This window comes from Lepidothrix coronata, unplaced genomic scaffold, assembly GCF_001604755.1.
Source record: "Lepidothrix coronata isolate B3197 unplaced genomic scaffold, Lepidothrix_coronata-1.0 Scaffold59, whole genome shotgun sequence".
NCBI classification, from domain to species: domain Eukaryota; kingdom Metazoa; phylum Chordata; class Aves; order Passeriformes; family Pipridae; genus Lepidothrix; species Lepidothrix coronata.
In genome coordinates, this window is record NW_016690239.1 from 1,329,387 (window position 1) to 1,349,628 (window position 20,242).

General features: G+C 36.3%; 1 protein-coding gene across 4 annotated transcripts in view; it reads left to right on the plus strand.

Moving 5' to 3' along the window:
- The window catches only part of LOC108498441 (macrophage mannose receptor 1-like), a 33,364-nt gene that overhangs the window by 4,936 nt on the left and 8,186 nt on the right, over positions 1–20,242 (plus strand). For 3 of the 4 annotated variants that reach the window (XM_017817155.1, XM_017817159.1, XM_017817158.1), the window contains 21 exons: positions 234–407; positions 2,253–2,411; positions 3,192–3,305; positions 4,677–4,823; positions 5,706–5,888; positions 6,435–6,592; positions 6,986–7,096; positions 8,254–8,369; positions 8,804–8,952; positions 9,985–10,184; positions 10,477–10,604; positions 11,209–11,296; positions 11,898–12,027; positions 14,210–14,248; positions 14,355–14,518; positions 15,504–15,571; positions 15,963–16,063; positions 16,706–16,848; positions 17,049–17,154; positions 17,936–18,132; positions 19,597–19,699. In XM_017817155.1, coding sequence (XP_017672644.1) covers positions 234–407; positions 2,253–2,411; positions 3,192–3,305; positions 4,677–4,823; positions 5,706–5,888; positions 6,435–6,592; positions 6,986–7,096; positions 8,254–8,369; positions 8,804–8,952; positions 9,985–10,184; positions 10,477–10,604; positions 11,209–11,296; positions 11,898–12,027; positions 14,210–14,248; positions 14,355–14,518; positions 15,504–15,571; positions 15,963–16,063; positions 16,706–16,848; positions 17,049–17,154; positions 17,936–18,132; positions 19,597–19,699 — 2,778 coding nt within the window. The remainder of the gene's footprint in view (positions 1–233; positions 408–2,252; positions 2,412–3,191; positions 3,306–4,676; positions 4,824–5,705; positions 5,889–6,434; positions 6,593–6,985; positions 7,097–8,253; positions 8,370–8,803; positions 8,953–9,984; positions 10,185–10,476; positions 10,605–11,208; positions 11,297–11,897; positions 12,028–14,209; positions 14,249–14,354; positions 14,519–15,503; positions 15,572–15,962; positions 16,064–16,705; positions 16,849–17,048; positions 17,155–17,935; positions 18,133–19,596; positions 19,700–20,242) is intronic. The other variant, XM_017817157.1, reaches the window with a different exon arrangement.

Consider the following 20,242-nt stretch of genomic DNA (forward strand, 5'->3'; position numbering starts at 1 on the left):
TGGCTACAGTATGAAACTGCTCTATTTCCAGCTGTTACAGCTGATGATGTACCCCAAAACGAAACGGTAAATTGCAAGCCCTACCAAGAACTTCCACGAAAGACACTGCTGGTGACAGCAGTTTCCCTGTTACACTGGTGTAACACTTGCCATGCTTTCTCCATGTAGTCTTATGGAGTGTACAGATACGTAGATTCATGTAAATGTAATAAAATTTATCTTTGCCCCCTCAGATCTGTTTACACTGTCAGGAAATTCCAACGGAGCTCCGTGTACCTTCCCCTTCCAGCTGAGTGGTAGATGGTATGTCGAGTGCACTGCTGCTGGCAGGTCAGATGGCTTGCTCTGGTGTGCAACAACACCTGACTTCAATGTGGACCATTTGTATGGGTTCTGTCCAACTGCCAGTAAGTCCCACATGCTGACATAAATATTATAACACAACATTGTTCGGTAACTAGATCAATACTGAGATGCTGTCAATAATATGGAAAGGAAAAACCTTATAATGACCTAATTTTGCTCAAAAATGTCTCTCTCACAACATAACATTCCTAGCAGAAAAATTAATCTGTTTGCTATTAGTCTGTAGTCAGGCTGAAAGTTGTCTGGGTGTGTCCATCAGTAGTCAACACACAGGAAAAGAGCAGTGTGCTTTAATATGACTGTCTTCAGCATAGAATCACCTGAAAACTGAGACGCTATTCACAGACTAATACTCATTGATACTTGTGGTAGCAGTTGTATAACCTTTTCTACCCAAACAAAGCCCTGTTCTGTATAACAAGATTGGTCTACAGTACATGGGAGTATGTATTTTGTCTTCTGAAAGACATAAAATAAGAAGACTGGCTCAAAGATCTTACTGAAATAGTAGCACTGTCAGCATTTCCCTTGTAACGGTTCAGAATACATTACAAAATAATGCTACATGAACAGATAAAAGTATGTGCATTGGGGTGCAGGATGAAGAACACCAAAATACGGTGTTAATGAAGATATTAAAAATGCTGCCTCAAAGCTAATTTTTCAGTGTGATACCACAGAATCAGCATTTGTCATTTTGATAGGAGCACTGCACTGGGAAATCAGGTTCATCTCACTCACAACCGCCAACTACCACCATCATTTTGACTGATTTGGTGAAAATTATTCCCTGGTGCAATATTGCCAGCAGTAGCTTGAAAAATCCCATAACATCCTCTCTATATAAACTAGAAAACATGAAGTATTTGGCATTATAAAATTGATGGGACATGATCACTAACATTTGAGTCCACAGTTAAAAAAGAATGTTAAAAATCTGTGAATCAGCAAAAAAAAGAAACACAATAAGAAATAGAAAACATTTCCTCTAATAAACATTCAAGAAAATTAATATCTTTTTCTCAACAAAAGCAAAATTTAGGACAAGTTGTAATCACAGCTTATTTCAGCACTTGCCCAGGGAACAGTTTTGCTCACAGTGAGCTCTCAGAAGACAATTTCTAAACTCCAGAACACATGCCAGACAACAAATACAATTCCAGCTCCTCATCTGCTCCTCACTGGACCCTTCCCCAGCTCTCTTGCCCTTCTCAATGTCTTTCTTTGTGCAAGGAGCCCAGAACTGAACCCAATATTTGAGGTGTGGTGTCACCAGTGTCCCCCAAGTACAGGGGGACTATCACTGTCCTGGTCCCGCTGGCCCAATAATTCCTGATACAAGCCAGGATGCCACTGGTCTTCTTGGCCACCTGGGCACACTGCTGGCTCATGTTCAGCTGGTTATCAAACAACACCTCCAAGTTCTTTTCCACTGGAAAGCTTTCCAGCTGTTCTCTTCCAAGCCTGTAGAATCGTAAATGTAATTAGTGATGGCATCATTTCAAAAGCAAAGTTTCCATTACTGGAAATGTTTGTACTTCAGTTGTGTTTCAGCCAAGAATAAACTTGGACATAATCTGTGAGCTGCTGAACAGGATTTCAGAGTAGACAATGACCAAGATACAGTTTTGCTTTATTGATATCTTTACAATTTTTTTTTTTAATCTGGAGATTATAAAATTTGAAGAGGAAAGTAAAAAATAAAGAATGAAGGTCCATCTCTGCTACTTTAAATTGCAAACCCTCTTTTACTTAACAAAGATCAAGCTAACTTGCTTGCTCAGAGTGTTATTTCACAAGTAAGCTTGCAGTACAATTTTGCCATAACATTTTGTGTAAAACGTTTATTATAAACTGAGATACTAAATCTCCTTTCTCTCACACAGACGATGACAGATTTTGGAGTACAGATCCTTTGACAGGAACCTACTACCAGATAAACTACCAGTCAGCTCTCACATGGCACCAAGCAAGGAAGAGTTGTCAGCAACAGAACGCAGAATTACTCAGTGTTACAGAGATACATGAACATATGTATCTAAGAGGTGAACTAATAATCAAGATTCAATAAAAATGTGTCAGAGAGGTTTTTTGTAACTGATTTCAAAGGTTTCAGGGTTTTAAGCACTTTACAATGAATAGCTGATGTAAAAAACCACACATATATTATATATATGTACTAATCAGAAATAGCAAAGTTACTGTAAATTAAGTTTTTTGTAGGTGGAACTTCTGTAAGTTGTGGAATTGACATTTGAAATTATTTATATTATTATTTAAGAATTTCTAGATAATTAAGCAACAGTTAGCTCAAGCTCAGAAAACACCAGAAAGGTCCTAGAAAGGGACCTTAGAAGAAGAAACAACATTTTAGGAGGCAGTCATTATATGACTTTCATATTAATGAATCAGTATTCTTCTAATGAAATAGTTTTTTGGAAATACCATGCAAATTTTATACAGAAGACTCCTAAAAATTTAAAGACTTTCAGGATGTATGCACATTCTGTAGGATGAAAGTTCAATGTCAATTGCATCACAATCAAGAAAAGTTGTATTAATAATAGCAATTCAGTCTTTCCATTTACAAACTTATTGTTTACATATAACTGTAGAATAGCACTAAATTCAGATAAACTACTTTGTAAAATAGTCTTTTGCAATTCTCTACCCTTTATTTACAGAAAAACCCCTTTGAGTTTATTACCAGTAAACGTGGATTCTGTACTGAACTTAGAAATCACTAAGCAGACTTTTAATATCTTTGAAAATACAGAACATTTCCTAACAAATCTTATCAGAATTCAATTCTTTTGGTTGCCTAGATTTGATTGACAGCAAGAGATCTTCTCTTTGGATTGGGCTTAACAGCCTGAATCTCAACAGTGGCTGGCAGTGGAGTGGTGGCATTCCCTTCAGATACTTTAACTGGGCACCAGGTAATAATCTTTTTTAACAGTTTTAGGAATTAATATTTCTCATCAGTATGATGAATGCATATTAACTGAAGTCCTGTAGTATTCCCCATGAACATGAGGAAATGGAGCCGAAAGGTATGGGATATGTGAGATGGAAAATCTGAGAATTATGCTTTCCTTCACTAGATGTACCTTATGGAATTTCAAGAAGAAGAGCTAAATAGTCTCATCTCCTACCAGAAGTAGATAAAGTCAAAAGCACTAGATGAGCTGTAGCAAACTGGGAATGCCTCCAAGTCATTAAATCCTCTGTGTCTTTACAACTCTTACAAGGGTTATCAGATCCTGCAACCTGCAAGGACTCAACTGTCAGTGAGCATCACTCTTGGAAAGTCATCCTCTTATGCTTTTCTACTCTTCTATCCTGTTCAACATTCAAGAGAGCCTGTAAATAGAGTTCACACCACTGTCAGTTTATCTTTGAAGGCCTCTTAATGATTGCCATGGCAACAATCAATTGCAGCAAATGCTGAATAAATCCAAGCATAGTCCATCTTTTGGCCTTTCTAAGTCTCAAGATGTCACCTGCTTTTATCTGGCACAAAGGATGAAGGATAAGCCCAGAGCTGCTGAGTCTGGTACAGGATTTTGTACCTTCTGCTGAGCTGGTCAAATTCCTTAAGCCTTGCAGAGAAGAGGAGTTGGCTCTCAGGTCAAGCAGCCCACACAGCCAGAGCTCCTGTATCCCCACATGATGACTGTGATCATGAGTTCATATACACATTTCTAGTTAACTGCAAAATTGTTTTAAGTTGTAACTTTTGGGGGAGGGAGAATAAAAAACATAATTCATCACACTGTGGACCTCTCTGAGAAGAGGAAAACACTGACCATTCCCCAGATAGGGATCGTGGTCCTGGAGAAACTCCTGGAGGGTTCATTGAAGAGGCAGGCAGAGGAGAGACACTCAGCAATTGTGAGGAGGCTCTGCTTGCAGCAAGGCACAAATCTGCATCCAAGTTGCCAAAGGGGCATGCAGAAATGACCTTTTCAAAAGGCCATTTAATGCAGCCTTTCCACCAGTGCATAGTACAGTCTCTCTTCTGAGCAATCCAACAATTTTCACAAAACTTACAGGACTGTCTTATTTTTGAGACCGTTACGCTGCCATCAAATGTGGCAGAAAGTGTGAATTGTGCAATAAGCATATAAAGAAATGTTTTGATGGGTACTTCTAAATTACATTTTCTTATCTCTGGTAGAAAAATAATTGTAGCAGTGAAGTCACGAACCTACGATTGACAAATTAGAAGGCTGGATGTAAATTGTTCTTTTAGCTGCTGACACAAAACCTGTGCTACATAAAAATAATTCGGTTTTTATTCCATGAAGGAAGCCCTGAGCCTGAGTCTGAGAAACTCTGTGCAGTACTAAATCCCAGAAGAGATGCTAAATGGGAAAACAAGCCATGTGATCTGAAACTTGGCTATATCTGTAAAAAGGAAAACTCCACAAAGGATCCTTTCATTCTTTCATCGGGTATGTCAAGTAGATAAAAAACACCATTTTGATAAAGACAGAATTTGTGTCACTAAAATTATATTTAATGGCTATTTGAAATTTTTAAAAAAAGTAGGCATTGTAATTTGTTCTTCTGCTATGATGAGGGGTACAGAGAAAAGCATACTGCAATTTCTTTAGCCAAATATATTTAAAAACTGAAAATGTTCCTGGTACCTAGTAACCACAGAAGCATTTTTACTGAGATAAGCCGTACACTATCATGAAAGTGTCATGGTCTGCATGGACATGAAAATATAGTTAGAGATGCCTCATCCTTCCTGCAGTGCATTCTAATGAAAACACTGAGGTTTATCACTGAAGGCTTGGCAAAGTGGCACTGGTAGGCTCAAAGCAACATCTTGGTAGTGTTGCCTGTACCTAGAAAGATGGCAAAAAAGAGCAAGTTCCTTCAGAACACTTTTCTAGTACGCTTCTCTCTGATTTATTTAATGAGACTCAGTATGGGAAGCCACGTGTGCAGAAAATTACTTGCACTACAGTAATAATGCCTTTATGAAATATGCAGAACATAACTGGGTAGGATATATTGTGTGGAAACACTATATACGAAATTCCAAAATATTCCTCTGTCCAACAGTGAATACTTCACAGTAGTGAAGCCCAGTAACCACTGGCTCCAGTATTTTCCTCTTTTGTTAAAACATGGTAGGTTTTTTGTAAAAGTACAGTGAGCAAAATCACACAGACTAAAATATATGTGTGAGGAATGAATAGAAGTACTGCTTATTTGTAATAGCTTTAATTCTAATTAGTTAATTAACTGATTTTCAATGTAATTGCAATTATTCTAGACTTCCGTTTGCACTTTAAAAATTTGAAATATCTATTGATTTTGAGGGAATGCAGAGCCTGTTAAATGCCCAGAAGGATGGTTACCCTATGGAGGTCACTGTTTCATGGTTCACAGAGACCCCAAAGAATGGAGAGAAGCCCTAATTTCCTGCAATGAGAGCAATGGCAATCTGGCCAGTATCCACAACCCTGAGGAACATAGCTTCATACTGTCTCAGCTTGGCTACCGTGAGTGTTTCTACAGGGCAGTGTTTGGTACAAATGCAGAACTGTATTATTAGAAATCTTACAGGGTTTAAATAAAATAATTCTTACTCGTTTATTACAAACATTTATAGGGAAGGCCACAGATACATGGGTTAGAAAAACCTCAAACACCAACAAACCACAAGAGGAATCATTATGCTTTCTTCATTTTTGTTTTCATTCTTTTCAATTTGATTTTCATTTGTTTTTCACTGCATGAAATCACTTGAAGGAAATAACAGCTCTAGTTACTGCAGCATTTGGACTGATTATCTGCCTCAGACACCTTGTAGCTGTAGATACAGTAATGGACTTTACTGATAAAGCCGAGGAATCTTATTTCCCACTGGTATCTCATTTTTAACTTCTTTAAAGAAGAATGTGAATTAGGATTTAAAAGAAACTCCTCTGTCTTTCAATATAGAAGAATTTGCATTGTAACATTGCAATTTCAGCTCATTTCCACAAAATCTTGCTCCAATTGACTGTTTCAACTTGGGTAATAACACAGATGAATCTCTGTTCTAGAAGCTGTGGATGAGCTGTGGATTGGCCTGAATGACCTCAAAACTCAAATGTACTTTGAATGGAGTGATGGGACTCCTGTTACATATACCAAATGGTTGCCTGGAGAACCGACCCATGAAGTCAATGGGCAAGAAAATTGTGTCATTATGGCAGGAAAGGTGAATCATCCTCATTTGTGTAGCACTGTACTATTTGAGTTTTGGTTATATTTCTAGGGGGTTCTTTTAATCCAACTTAGCAACAAATCAGAGAGTGGTATCTTCATTCAGACATATGACTGTCCTAAATGAAATTTAAAATGAAATTATATATAACTAGATGAACATTCATATCTGATCGTGAGTGTACATTATATGCCAAGCAAATGTTAACAGTCTGACAGTGCCACTTAGAATAACATTAACCTCTTCATTAATTCACCTCTTCCGAATTCACTAAAAAGTACAGATCTTCATTGTCCCATTGAAACAATATTTAAAAGAAATAATAATGTTTCTAAAGGAAACAGGTTCTGCCTCACTGTTTTTCACCTCTTCCCAAATTGCAACTAGGACGGATACTGGGCAGACAATGCCTGTGACAGAAAGTTAGGTTACATCTGCAGAAGGGGCCCACTACAAGGAGTTTCTGAAACAGCAAAGGCTGATCCTGCCTGCCTGAAGGTAAGAAGAAAGCATATCCAAGAATCTGGTTAGCAAAAATCCATTGTTTTGGTAAACTCCACTTGACACTGAAACTATTTTTTTCTGTCTTCCCTAACAAGTGTGATTCTACAAAAAATTCAGGGTGATAATTTTCACTACAATCTCTTATTTAAAATAAAGTTATTTTGAATTTTTTTTTTAGAGAATATGAGTCAGGCCTATTATCTCAGAACTCTCTGTGAAAGGGGCTAAAGCCATTACTGTGGTTTTCTGCATATTTTTTATATTGTTCTACAACCAACTGTGGTTATTGAAGCTGTAGTGGGGACTGCTAACAATTTCTGGACTATGTGACATGATGCAAGACGATGACAAATCTCACTATTCAAGACAAATCAAAACAATAAAATCACTTTTGAGTGAATTTGTTTTGACCAAATTATTGCATCTTACTCAGGTTTTTTCCTTCTCTTTTCCCTCTTTTTACTTTTCTATTTACTACTATTCTATATTTAGTAACCTTTCCCACAAGGCCCATATGAGGAGCAGAGTTGAGACTCATTGTGCTCAATGGAACTAGGCAGCAGCCAAATACTGAACACAGATTTTATTTACCTTTCTTTGGTGCAGCAAGTAATCTATAGCTGCCATAAAAGGGAAAATGACTTAGGATTCACCTGTAATTTTGAGGATTTTGCTTTTCAATTGTATTCATGTTACCTCTTCAGTCAGACTTTTAGGTGAGCTGATGAATTAAAGCAATTAATTAGTCTAGTTATTGTACCTTTAGCCTTGAAACATTAGGAAACTTGAGTCAGTATCTCTACTATAACACAGACTACTCTTTTCGATTCTGAGCAAAGAAATATTTTATTCACCTGATTCTGAATGCACTCTCTGTTCTTAGAAGAGTCCTAAGTCCCTCTGACTTTTTTAGCAGTAAAAATGTATCCATTATTAGTTGTTAAAAAAGTGAGATTTATACGCATGAAATGTCTTCTTTCTGCACTTAATGTTTGCTAAGTTTAATTTCCATTAGTTCACTGGAATTCAAATGAATACATTAACACATTAGGTTATATTAAAATATGTTGATTTAAGAGTATTCACTGAAGTTCAGGCACTATAACATATACCTTTTTTTACTGCAACTACATTTCACATGTTCTTGACAGGGCTGGAAAAGACATGGTTTTTACTGCTACCTAGTTGGACATACCTCTGTAACATTTTCAGAAGCAAAGAAAACCTGTGAAAGGAGCAATGGTTATTTAACAAGTATAGGAGACAGGTATGAAAAAAAGCTTAAAAGCTGTATATCTGGTGCAACAATATTGGAATTTTAAAAAATAGTTGAGAACTTTTTGGGAAAAAAAAAGAAAAACAGATAACCACAGAATATCCCTTTTCTGAAATAAAAATAATTAATAAGCACAGTATGGATTTCCTAACTAAAAATAATTTACACATTGATGTTTTACAGTACTTTACTCTGAAAGGACAGACAAAAGCAACTTCTGCTCTGTAAACAGCAGTTTTTCAGTATAGCACAGGTTCACCTGCTATTGAAACTAGCATCTGAAACCCAGTTAAACAACATATTTCCATGTAAGAGAAAGGCTAATGGAGACTCCATTCATTCTAGTCTTGTGAATTTTGGGATGCTGAGGAATGGAAAACTAAGGGAAAGCTAGGCTTAATGCCATCTGACTCCTGTCATTTCAGATATGAGCAAGCCTACCTAACCAGCCTCACTGGTCTGAGCTCTGAGAAGTATTTTTGGATTGGTCTCTCAGACAAAGAAGAGCGAGGGAGTTTCAAGTGGGTGACTGGTGAAGGTGTTCTGTACACAAACTGGAACGCAGCAATGCCTGGTACTCTGCCATTGGACTAAATTTATACTACTGAGGAACTTCCTGTGTTCTAATTCTAAACTGTTTTCCAACTTTGATAAACCACATCCATGATGACCCACACAAACATTCTGCCTTTGAAACTGGAGCATCTTTGATACATGTACTTGGCACTAGTGAGGCTGCAGCTCAAATTCTGAGTTCAGTTTTGGGCCCCTCACTACCAGAAAAACATTGGGCTGCTGGAATGTGTCCAGAGAAGGGCAATGAAGCTGGTGAAGGGTTTGGAGCACAAGTCTGATGAGGAGTGTCTGAGGGAGCTGAAGTTGTTTAGCCTGAAGAAAAGAACACTCAGGGGGGACCTCATCACTCTCTACAACTACCTGAAAAGAGGTTGTAGACACGTGGGGGCCGGTTCCTTCTCCCAAGTAACAAGAAACAGGGCAAGAGGAAATGGCCTCAAGTTGTGCCAGAAGACTTTTAGATTGGACATTAGGAAAGATTTCTTCACTGAAAGGGTGGTCAGGCCTTGTAATAGGCTGCCCAGGGAAGTGGCTGAGTCACCATTCCTGGAGGTATTTACAAGATATGTAGATGTGGCACTGAGGGACATGGTTTAGTGGTGGGCCTGACAGTGCTGGGTTAATGGTTGGACTCAATGATCTTAAAGATCTTTTCCAACCTAAATTATTCTATGATTTTTCTATGTTGCCATGAAAATATTTCTTTTCCGACTCCTCGTTGTTTACAAGAGCAAAATCAAACTGAGAAGAAAGGGTGAAATCCCTTCCATCCTCGGTGACAGGATGCCAAATCCTTGCCATGAGTGGCATAGGAAAGAGGCAGGCAAGGGGCTGTTCATGCAGTCAAAGGGGAGGGCAGATGATGAATGACTTGACTTGCTGGTTTCCTCTTTTTACAAAGCTCTTCTTCTAAGTGGACACTGCACTTAATATTTCAAATAATCTTTTGTAAATTAATCACACGAGTTGTAAAAATGTCAAGGGAACCACTGGAAAACACATTTCTTTTTTTTTTTTATATCTCACAAAGGGAGTGAAGCTGGTTGTGTTGCCCTAAGGACTGGAAATGCAGCTGGACTATGGGATGTTCAGAACTGTGAAGTAAAGGCAAAATTTCTCTGCAAAAAATTAGCTGAAAAAGTCACTGTTCCTCTTATTCCTGAAACCGTTCCTGATTCCAAATGTCCCTTGGGTTGGGATACAAGCAATAGCACTAATGCATGCTTCAGAGTAAGTACTGGTTTTTGCAACAATCCTACTCATTAAACAGAAGAGCACCAAATAGATAGGGAATCTAAACCTCACAGAAGGGCATGTTATAGCACAAATGTAATAAGCTTTTACACAACTGTTCAAATATCACTGCAGTTTTCACTCTATCAATGATATGTAAGGTTATCCAATTAGCATACTTTTTAATCCATATTATACATGATAATTGTAATGGAAAGTTTTCCTGTTTTGCTTATACAAGGCATACGTTTAACACACTGTAAATACGGTGTTCTACCTGCATCTACAGGATTTTGTGAGAGAAGGAAACCAAAAGAAAACATGGTTTGAAGCCCGAGATTTCTGCAGAGAAATAGGAGGAGACCTGGCTGCCATTAGAAGTGAAAAAGAGCAAACAGTGATAGAAAACTTAATAAAGTAAGCAAATGAGCTCCGTAATAATTGATAATTTGGTATAACAACACATTATATAGTAATAAACTGTATTATTCTTGTGTTGCTCCTGAAATAATTAGTTGAAAATCTATCTGGTTTTCATCACCATAATAATAATAAAAATAACTGAGAAAATGGCTCAGATGGGTAATGTTTTCAAAGAAATTTTTTGAATTCCCAAAGTTTTTCATAATCTGTAAACATTTTAAATTCAGAAAAAAATAACCCAACAAGAAAATTTGTTTAATGCTTCTCCTTCAGACCCTTTTCTAAGTTTGTTTATTGAACTATTTTGAAACTAAATTGTGTCTTCCATCAGCCCCGAACATTTTATTTCTCAAAGAACACTTTAATTACAACATCAATGAAAGAAAACAATGTGCTCTGTTTTCAATACAAATTTTAAGGTGTGAACTTCACTTACTTGCCAATGTGAGTTTGCTAACCAACAGTACTTTTTGTTTTTAAAATTTCTGCTGTATTTGAAGTCTTCAATAAGTGTTATCGTCTCATGTACCTTGTAAAATTGAGCAGCACTAACCATATATATCCTCTTCTTCCCCCACACACTTTTTTCACACTCTAGAAAAAAATCTCCATCATCTCAGCCTTTCTGGATAGGTTTGCAGTGTTTGGATCCTGACGGTGGGCTTTCCTGGAGTGACGGATCACCGGTGAGTGTTTCACTTCACTAGTTTCTTTCTGTTCTGACTTTTTTGCTGCCGGAGCTGTTTCCATGACCAGTGTACTTAAGTTGCATAAGAATTTCAAAAAACGTCTACCTTGCAACTGGGTAACTCTAAATCATTATTCTTCACACTGGATTGGAAAAAAACCCACAAACAAACAAACAAGAAAAGGCCAATAAACCCTGAGGTTATACCATCACAACACTGATGATTACAACAGAGGACTACATTTGGCTACGAAGATGATTATCCAAGTCACAAATACATGAGAAAGGTCTCTCCTAACTTTTATTAGTCACTGATGATATATTGCCATGTTCCTTTCCCTTGCTTTTTATTTATAATCTCATTTGATTCCAGTTTTCATGAGGCTGCTACAGTCTGTTAAATGCTGCATAAACTCAGAGCATTTCTTTTCTCTTGTGTAGTGTCTGTAATTGCTTTAATAGCCCACATTGGCTGCACAGACAGAAGAGGAAAGAAAGAAGTGGTTTGAAACTTTGGCACCACTTCTCATTCCTTACAGAGTACAACTTTTTTCTCCTGTATGATAAGAATAAAAACTAAAGCTGTGTTTCCTCTGTAGATGAATTATAAAGTAAAGGATTACTTTTACAATGCTGCATTTGAATATTGTGGAACAATCACAGAAGACCCTTCATGGATTATGGAGCACTGTGAATACAGTCATAACTGGATTTGTGAAATAAAGAAAGGTAGGTTACTTTTTACCCTAAATTCACTTTAGGAAGAAGTTTAAGCTAAATTAAAACAGGAAGCTCTGCAAATTACATACTGGTAAAAAAATTGGTTGATTTTGCAGGAATTTTGCATGCAGAAAAATAGATCAAGATATAGAAATACTTTCAGAATACAACATTTCATCTGTTAGTGATAAAATTTTTTGTTTTATTTTGAAAAAAATCCATGATACACTTTACTGAAATTATAGTTCTTTATGTAATTATGTAAACATAGAAAATAAGTTGAAAGAAGATCTTACCTTGTAAAATCCACTGCTCTGCACAAAAGCAGATTTTTGTCAAAACATAAGTTCTGACTGATATGAAACTGCATGTTTTTTGGAACTTTTACCTGTAGGGGATATCCAAACTGGGGGGGAAAAGGGGACAAAGAGGGAGAAAGAGAAGATAACAATTTGAAAAAAATGAAACACTAGTTTAAATTTCCATATCCTTTGTGAAATGAAACTTCTCTGCTCAAATGTCGCTAGAATGCTACACAACAACACATTAGTCACCTACTCTAATTTAAACAAGATTACAGCATCATAGAATCTTTTTGTAAGATGACACTTAAAGACACTCCTGTAATAGGCTTGCTGTAATAAAAAAAAGGTAATGAAAGCTTAAAAATTCATATACTTGAAGACAGTAGACAGATTCACATCTTCCTCTCATATAAGTAGTGATATCTTCTCCTTTTATACTTCTGTAGTTTTTTTCCCAAATTAAACTGCTGTTGGGAAAAATATTCAGTGAAATAGAGAGGAATAAATCATAACTAGGTGTTTAGCTACATGTTTTAGTTCCCAGACTAACAGCAGTGTTGCTTTGGTGGCTCCCTGGGCTCCTTGACAAAAGCAGTGATGGTTAATGTTTCAAGTGATATTTTTCCAAATAGCATCATTTCTGTGCTGGTGAATTATTCAAAACAATCTAATTCTAACCAAGGCACATAGTCTCTGCTTCTCATACTTAAAAAGTAATAGTCATAGACCTCTATCTCAAAGAGATGTCGTAAAGATACTTTTCCTGGTAAGTTCCTTTGTAAGTTTTCACCTGCATGATCATCATAACTAAAAATCATTAGCATAAGTGTCAATCATAGCTGTATATTGTTAATTATTATTAGTGTATGAATGGGAGAAATTCTAGCCTGATGAAATTACCATCATTAGTCAGCAGTGCATAATGGCATGCTGAAAGATGCTGAAATAGACATAATGATTCGTACTTCCAGAACGGAAATAGTGGGTTTTTTGTTTTAAATACTGCCACCGATCACACAAGAGATTATTTTTAAAAGTTGACTTAACTTTCTTTTTCACCCAAGCACGTGTGTAACACACTTAATTTAATGTAAATTCACGGCAATACAAACATTATGATAAATTCGGGGGGGAGAGAAACATAGAATCACAGAATGGTTTGAGTTGTAAGGGACCTTAAAGATCATCTAGTTCCAACCCTCTACCTATGACCAGGTTGTTTAAAGTCCCATTCAATCTGGTCTTGAGATTATAAAGGTGACATTAGCTTTACATTTTTATAGCTCTTGGCCTTGCATGTTTAAAGAAACATTGCTCCAATATCATACTCCATGCAAGTGGAAATTTTTCCTTTGTTTTATTTTTCAAAAGCTGGTAGATTTTCAGTCAAGTATGAATCTTCTCAAAGCAGTTACACAGAAAAAAAGTTTCACAAACAAATAAATAGTATTAAAATGTAAAATAGTTTGAAGCAAAACTTTGTTTAGTATTGGAATTTCTTGTTCAAATACAAGGCAATGTCCATAAAGAATTGTTCAAATTATACCAACATTGAAGTATTTTCACTATTTAATTTTCTTTCAGAAACAAGTATTGGTTTAGACTAATTTCAGTCATCTAATTTAGGCAACATTCAGGATGTACAAGATGCACTTACCAAAAATCTACCAAGATAGAGATGTAGGCCTGTAATGCATCTTTTATTCCCTGAATATCCACTATTTTCTCTGCACGAAATATACTATATAAATATATTCTGCATTGAATATGTAAAATATGAAAAAATAAGAGACACTAAGATAACTTCCATTGATTGAACACTTATATTGGCTCAATGATTGGCAAACGTTTTACATCTTCATTTTTTTTCCCCCATTTCACTACAGGGACACCCTTGAAACCAGAACCCCTGGGCCCTTCTACCAGTAAGTTTCTGTTTATTTTCACTTATCTAAAGGGTGGTATCATGTAATACCAGCAGCTTTGCATAAGAACTATGAAGAATACAGATATTCCTCTTCTGTGTTGCAGCATATGAAGTCACAGAAGATGGCTGGATTATAAAAGGAGACAAACAATATTTTTTCAGCCCAGAAAAGATTTCTATGGAGAAAGCCAGAACATTCTGCAAAAACAATCATGGAGACCTTGCTACTATTGGAAACAATAATGAAAGAAAATTTTTGTGGAAATATGTAAGAAATATGTATCTTACATACTATATAGCCTATATACCCTCTGCTGGTGAAGTACAGTGCTTGTTCCATAATATTACTACATTTTATAAGGAATAGATTTAAATATTCTATGAAAAAATATTTATCCTACAAAATGGATCTTCACAAAAAACATACAAAAGAATGTTTACCATTTCCTAGGGTTTGTATATTCTTGAACATTCTAATCTGAATGGAGTTCTACTCGTGACCAAAATATAAGGAGCAATGAACAGGCAGATTAGATGTATACTCAGAAAACTCCCTTCGACAGGGTGGTTACCTCTCATCTGAATATCATCTTCCAGAATACAGTGTTGTATGTAAATGTGAGGCAACTGCCAGTCTAGCTTTGATGGTCATATTAGCTCTCCAAAACAACTTTTAGAAGAAAGATTTAACTTGGTCCAGGTTAGACTGATGAACTAGGGCCTTCATGAATTAGTTTTCCACAACATGGCCAAAGCACGGCAGGGGCATGCTAACAGTTTAAAAGCCTGGATGGTGCCCCAAACCTCTGCCATAATCCCGTTTGGTTTGCTAATACCAAAGCAGCCACACAAACTCCTGTCTGTTTCACAGCTTGCTTTTATTATGTGAGAAAAGATATAAAAGGAGGAGAGGACAGACAGCTCGAGACACAAGAATTACATAGCTGCTTAAGTACAAGAAAGTACCAAAAATTTTATAATAAATTTTTTTCCTCAAGTCTTCTGTGACATTTCCTTTTTAAATTGAGAACAGAACTTTGAAAGCTTTGGTCATACCAGTAAATGCAGCCAAAATTGGGAAAGCATCAATAAAAATAATAAAGCAAAAGTATGTGCTGTATGGTATCTCAGGTGACTGTGCATGATCATTTAAACAATGAGTATTCATCTCCTTTCATAACATAAAATTTACACTTTTTCTTTTAGATGACTAATTAGAAAACACTGACTAAAAAGTATGTTTTTGTGTTTAGATCCTAAAAAATGGCAAACTGGATTCGTATCTCATAGGATTAATTCAGAATGCTGATCAACAGTTTAGGTAGGTAAATAACACACCAAGATTCATAAAAGGTGGTTGTAGAAGTATTGTACTTCCAGAGCTCCTTCTGAAGGAACCACTGCAAGGGAGTTAAATGCATGTTGAAATGTGTGCTCTCTCTTCGTTCAACTACATTGTACCAACACTGTTTTAAATGGAATTTTTACAGAGAATAGGTACACTATGAATACCTAGATTTTAAAAATAAAGGTATTTTGGTATTTGACTTGATAGGCAGGGATTTCATTATCTAAGGTCTTTTGCTCATAATGGAATCTCCACTTACAGACAGACTCAGATGTAATTTTTTAAACATATTTTTAGCATGTTAAGGTAGATTTTTCTCAACTGTTCCATGAACATTGTCTGAGTAACCACTACTGTTTTTCAGTTGGTTGGATGGAAGCCCAGTGCACTATGCAGCTTGGGCACAGGGTGAGCCTAACTTTGCAGGAGCTCAGGAAAATTGTGTGGTCTTAAATAAAAAGGATGGTGAGTTACACAACTCTGTTTTAAAGTTATTTTATGGGCACTGCTCTTCCTCTGTTTGTTAAAAATGTCAATTTTCACCCATTCTTTCCCAGCACTTTGGACAAATATGCATAATAAAGTATACTCATTTTGTCTGAGGTTTCTTCAGGGGCAATATTAGCCATTAAAGTGGAATATAAGTTATTGATTTTAATGAGGAATGCAGGGACAATTCAATCACTGATTTTTCAAATGCACAAAAATATGTTCTATTCAAATCACCTGCAATTTTTTTAATAAATAATTAGATAATAGTTAGCAAAGGAACAGAACATAAAGTGAGGTTCACATTTTACAGTGTTTTCACCAATAAAGTGTTATTTACACTTACATCTTTCAGTGCAACAAAGCTGTTTGGGTGGGTTCTACTCAGAGGTCACAGAGTTGCCCTATCAGTCATCTCATATGGCCACTTCTTCCCTGGTCACAGCAGGATCAAAGTTCCCCTGCAAGCAATGATGGTGGGAACCAGAGTGGAGCCACATGTAAACCCATATTCCCAGGCAAATTTCTTTTGAATTTACAACCATAGAAACCCATTCACTTACCCACAAATTTCAGTCTTATTTAGTGTCTTATTACCTATACTTTAATTGATTTCAGGTCTGTGGAATGATGTCAGTTGTGGCTTCCCCAATGGCTATATCTGTGAGAGGCAGAGAAGTTTTATAAGTGCAACACTTCCTTCAGAGGTACCTTCACCTCCAGGAGGATGTCCTCCAGATTGGCTGTTATTTAAAAATCAGGTATGGTAACTTTTGTCTAAGCACAATTATATTAATCCTTAGGAAGGTACTTAAAGATATACAAGAGGCTTTTTTTTCTTTTGACAGTTGTATTAAAAAATTAACCACTTGCCTAATTATTGCAAAATGGCAGTTTTACATTTCAAACATAAAATTCCTTTTGCCGTTACTCTAACAGTCTACACTTTTTTCCCCCCTAGTGTTACAAATTTTTTGGCTCTTCCTATGATTACTGGTTTACTGCAAGAAGAACTTGTATGAGACTTGGAGGAAACCTGGCAAGCATACATAATGAACAAGTACAAGGTACAGTGCAACAGCACTTTAAGTAATAGACACTCTTTACACTGTATACAGTGGACATTTCCTACAAAGAAGGAAAGAGTCAGTATGTAAATGTATATATTTTATAGTATGTAGACTCAACATTGGTTATATGGCCATGGCATGAAATATTTTTAGAACTGGAACAATCTGTTTAGGGCATGCTAGTGATGCTAAGGATTGCTTCTTCCTGTTCCATGCAAACTGCCTTACATTATTTATAGGTATGAAATAGCATAAAATTAAAAATCCAGATCTGGCATTTGTAGCTTTAGACACAGAGGAAGAAACAGAATGCATGGTCTGCTTCTCTCAGAAACAGAAAGGGATATACTACTATACCTCTGCCTAAATTCTGCAACTTAATTCAGTAGAATGTCAGAGAAAAGCACATTTTCACTTTGCCTGTGTTCCCCAGCTTCCATTTGCAGCTGTATACAGCTGCACATTCCCATCACTCAAGCGGCTCATCCTGAATGTTGAAATAAGTGAACTCATTAGATATCACGGTGGTCAGACAGGTGTTTTGTCTCTTTCCTCTTTCCAATCTTGTTGTAGTTCCAAATACACTCTGAGACTTTTCACAGGCAAAGGCTTGGCATAACCTTGAAATAATGAACTCAGGTAAAATTCTGATCACATGCTAATTAAAATGTTTTTTACAAGACTTTAATTAACAAAATAGTTAAGTATTTGTTTATGAGTTTAGGTTTGACTGATGGCATGACACATTAATTTTCATTTCTATTGGCTTTTTTCCTAGCTTTTCTCACTTACCATTTGAAGGACGTTTCAAATGATCCTTGGATTGGCTTGAATGATCTACTCAGTGAACTCAGCTTTGTTTGGGCTGATGGAAGTGCTGTCTCATACACAAACTGGGCTCCAGATTCCCCAAAACTTGTAGAACCCGTTTTGTTTGACACTCTACGTCCAGAGGATGGCCACAATCTGCAACAGGTAAAGATCACACTGTTTACCATGAAGTTTAAATCTGAGGAGCAACAGCACTTCAAGTAAACAGCTCACTTTACTGTGGACATTACCCAGACTTCTCTGCAAGTTGTTCACCTATCTTTACAATGGGACTAGAGATAAAAAGTTTCAATGTTTGAGTATTCTAGCTATCTAAGAGCATAAAATGGCATTAGTGTAATTTTGCCAAAGTATTCAGCAAAATTGCAGCAACGTACAGATTTAATAAAGATTGGATATATTGAATAAAGTTTTCTTTTTCATAGTAATCTGTTGTTCATTTTTCAGAGAATATAAATGCAACATTACAATTTTTAACACACAGAATCATTTTCATGTTTAGGAAGGAAGGAGGAGAGAATGCAAGAGGAAAGAGCTCAACGTTTTTTAACAGTTTCCCTATTTAAAATTGCATTTGAATTGCTAAGGGCCAATAGATGTCAATTCCCTAAACCAATAAAACCTTCTCCACTGCTAGCACTGAAATCAAACAGAATGCTGTAAATAAAATAGCATTCTACATAATCATACCAATATAGACTGATTTGCACACCCACATTGCCTTTCTTCCATTTATTTCTATATTTTGCTTTCAAAACTTGCCCTTCACAGTATGCCATTCCATTCACTACCCATCCTCCCTTCATTTTGATATCCACACCTTCAAAGAACCCCAAAATCGTAGCTCTAGAGATCCAGCTTAATCTGCATCTGAATCAATTCAAGCTGCTCTTGCCCACGTAGCCCCTGGCCGAGGCATATTGGAAGACATAAGGATATTTCACAATACATAGCTTCCACAGTCCTAGGAAACAGAAAGCAGGAAAAAAAGTGTCTAAGGGTATGACCTACTTTTCTCCTTCACCTTCAAGATGTTAACAGATCTCTCCTTCAGAGGATCCTTTTCAATGGATGGAAAATTTCGGCATAGCAGATTAGTAGGTGATTGCAGCTTGTAATAAACTTGATGTTCCAGCTTCGTAAGAAACGCTAAGAACTAGATGACAACAGATCTGCCGAGGACTGTACTTTAGGTGATTTTGTCAAGAATGACCACTTTTTAAAGCTGGCTTTGCAAATTAAATACAAAGTATGACCTCCATTTCATTCTTATTCAAAATCTTATCGATGGTCGCTCATCAGTTGGGACAGAAAGTGTCACAGACAGTTCTCAAAAATAACAGTGCCTTTCAAGTGTGTCTCCTTGAAAAGAACCAAATGAACAAGCAGGTTGAGCTGAAGATTACAAAGATTTGCAAGGGTGTACAAAGGGGGAGCTGGCTGCCAGAAAGAACAGAAAAGGATAAAAGAAAGGTGTTTCTAGAGTTGTAACACATCCCCTACAACATCAGAATTCAAAGGAAAAAAAAAGGAGTGAAACTATTCAGGGAGTACTTTGTTTTATAACTTCTTATATCAATGTACCCATATCTTTTGTTTCTCCAACAGTTTGATTGTGTTTCTCTGAAGAGAGGACCTGCTGATGACACAGGAAAATGGAACGATGAGGAGTGTTATAACTCGAGAGGGTTTATATGCCAGAAGAATAGTGGTGAGTTCTGTATTGCTAGTCTTGATATTTATAACACAATGATTAAATCACTTTTCTTCTTTAATAAGCTTTATGCCAGTCTGACTTTGTTTTCTTTTGGTTTTGTTTTGTTTCATTTTGATGGTTTTTTTTAAGGAAAGTATCAGTAAAACCTAAGGGCCCATCCTGCCTCCCAGTGTTACTTAGCAATGTTTTGGAGAAGGGAATGATAAAAAACACAGCAGAATTTAGGAAATGAAAATTATTTTATTTTTAATAGCTAAAACCTACAGAAATTTTAATTTCATACGCTTTTAAGGATCCATAGAATAGCAAAACTAGTAAGTTTTACACTTATCCAAATAAACCTGATGGTCACAAAGCTGCTAAGCTGCAAAGAGTATTTTGAAAACAGGCAAGTCAGGTTATTTTTGACTGATGGGGTGAATCTACCTTTACAACATAAGATACTGTGCATTTATAGATTCAAAAGTCAGATGCTGAAAATGCATTTCTTTCATCCAGAAAGTTCACTGTTGTTTTAAAGTTATCTTTTACTTATAA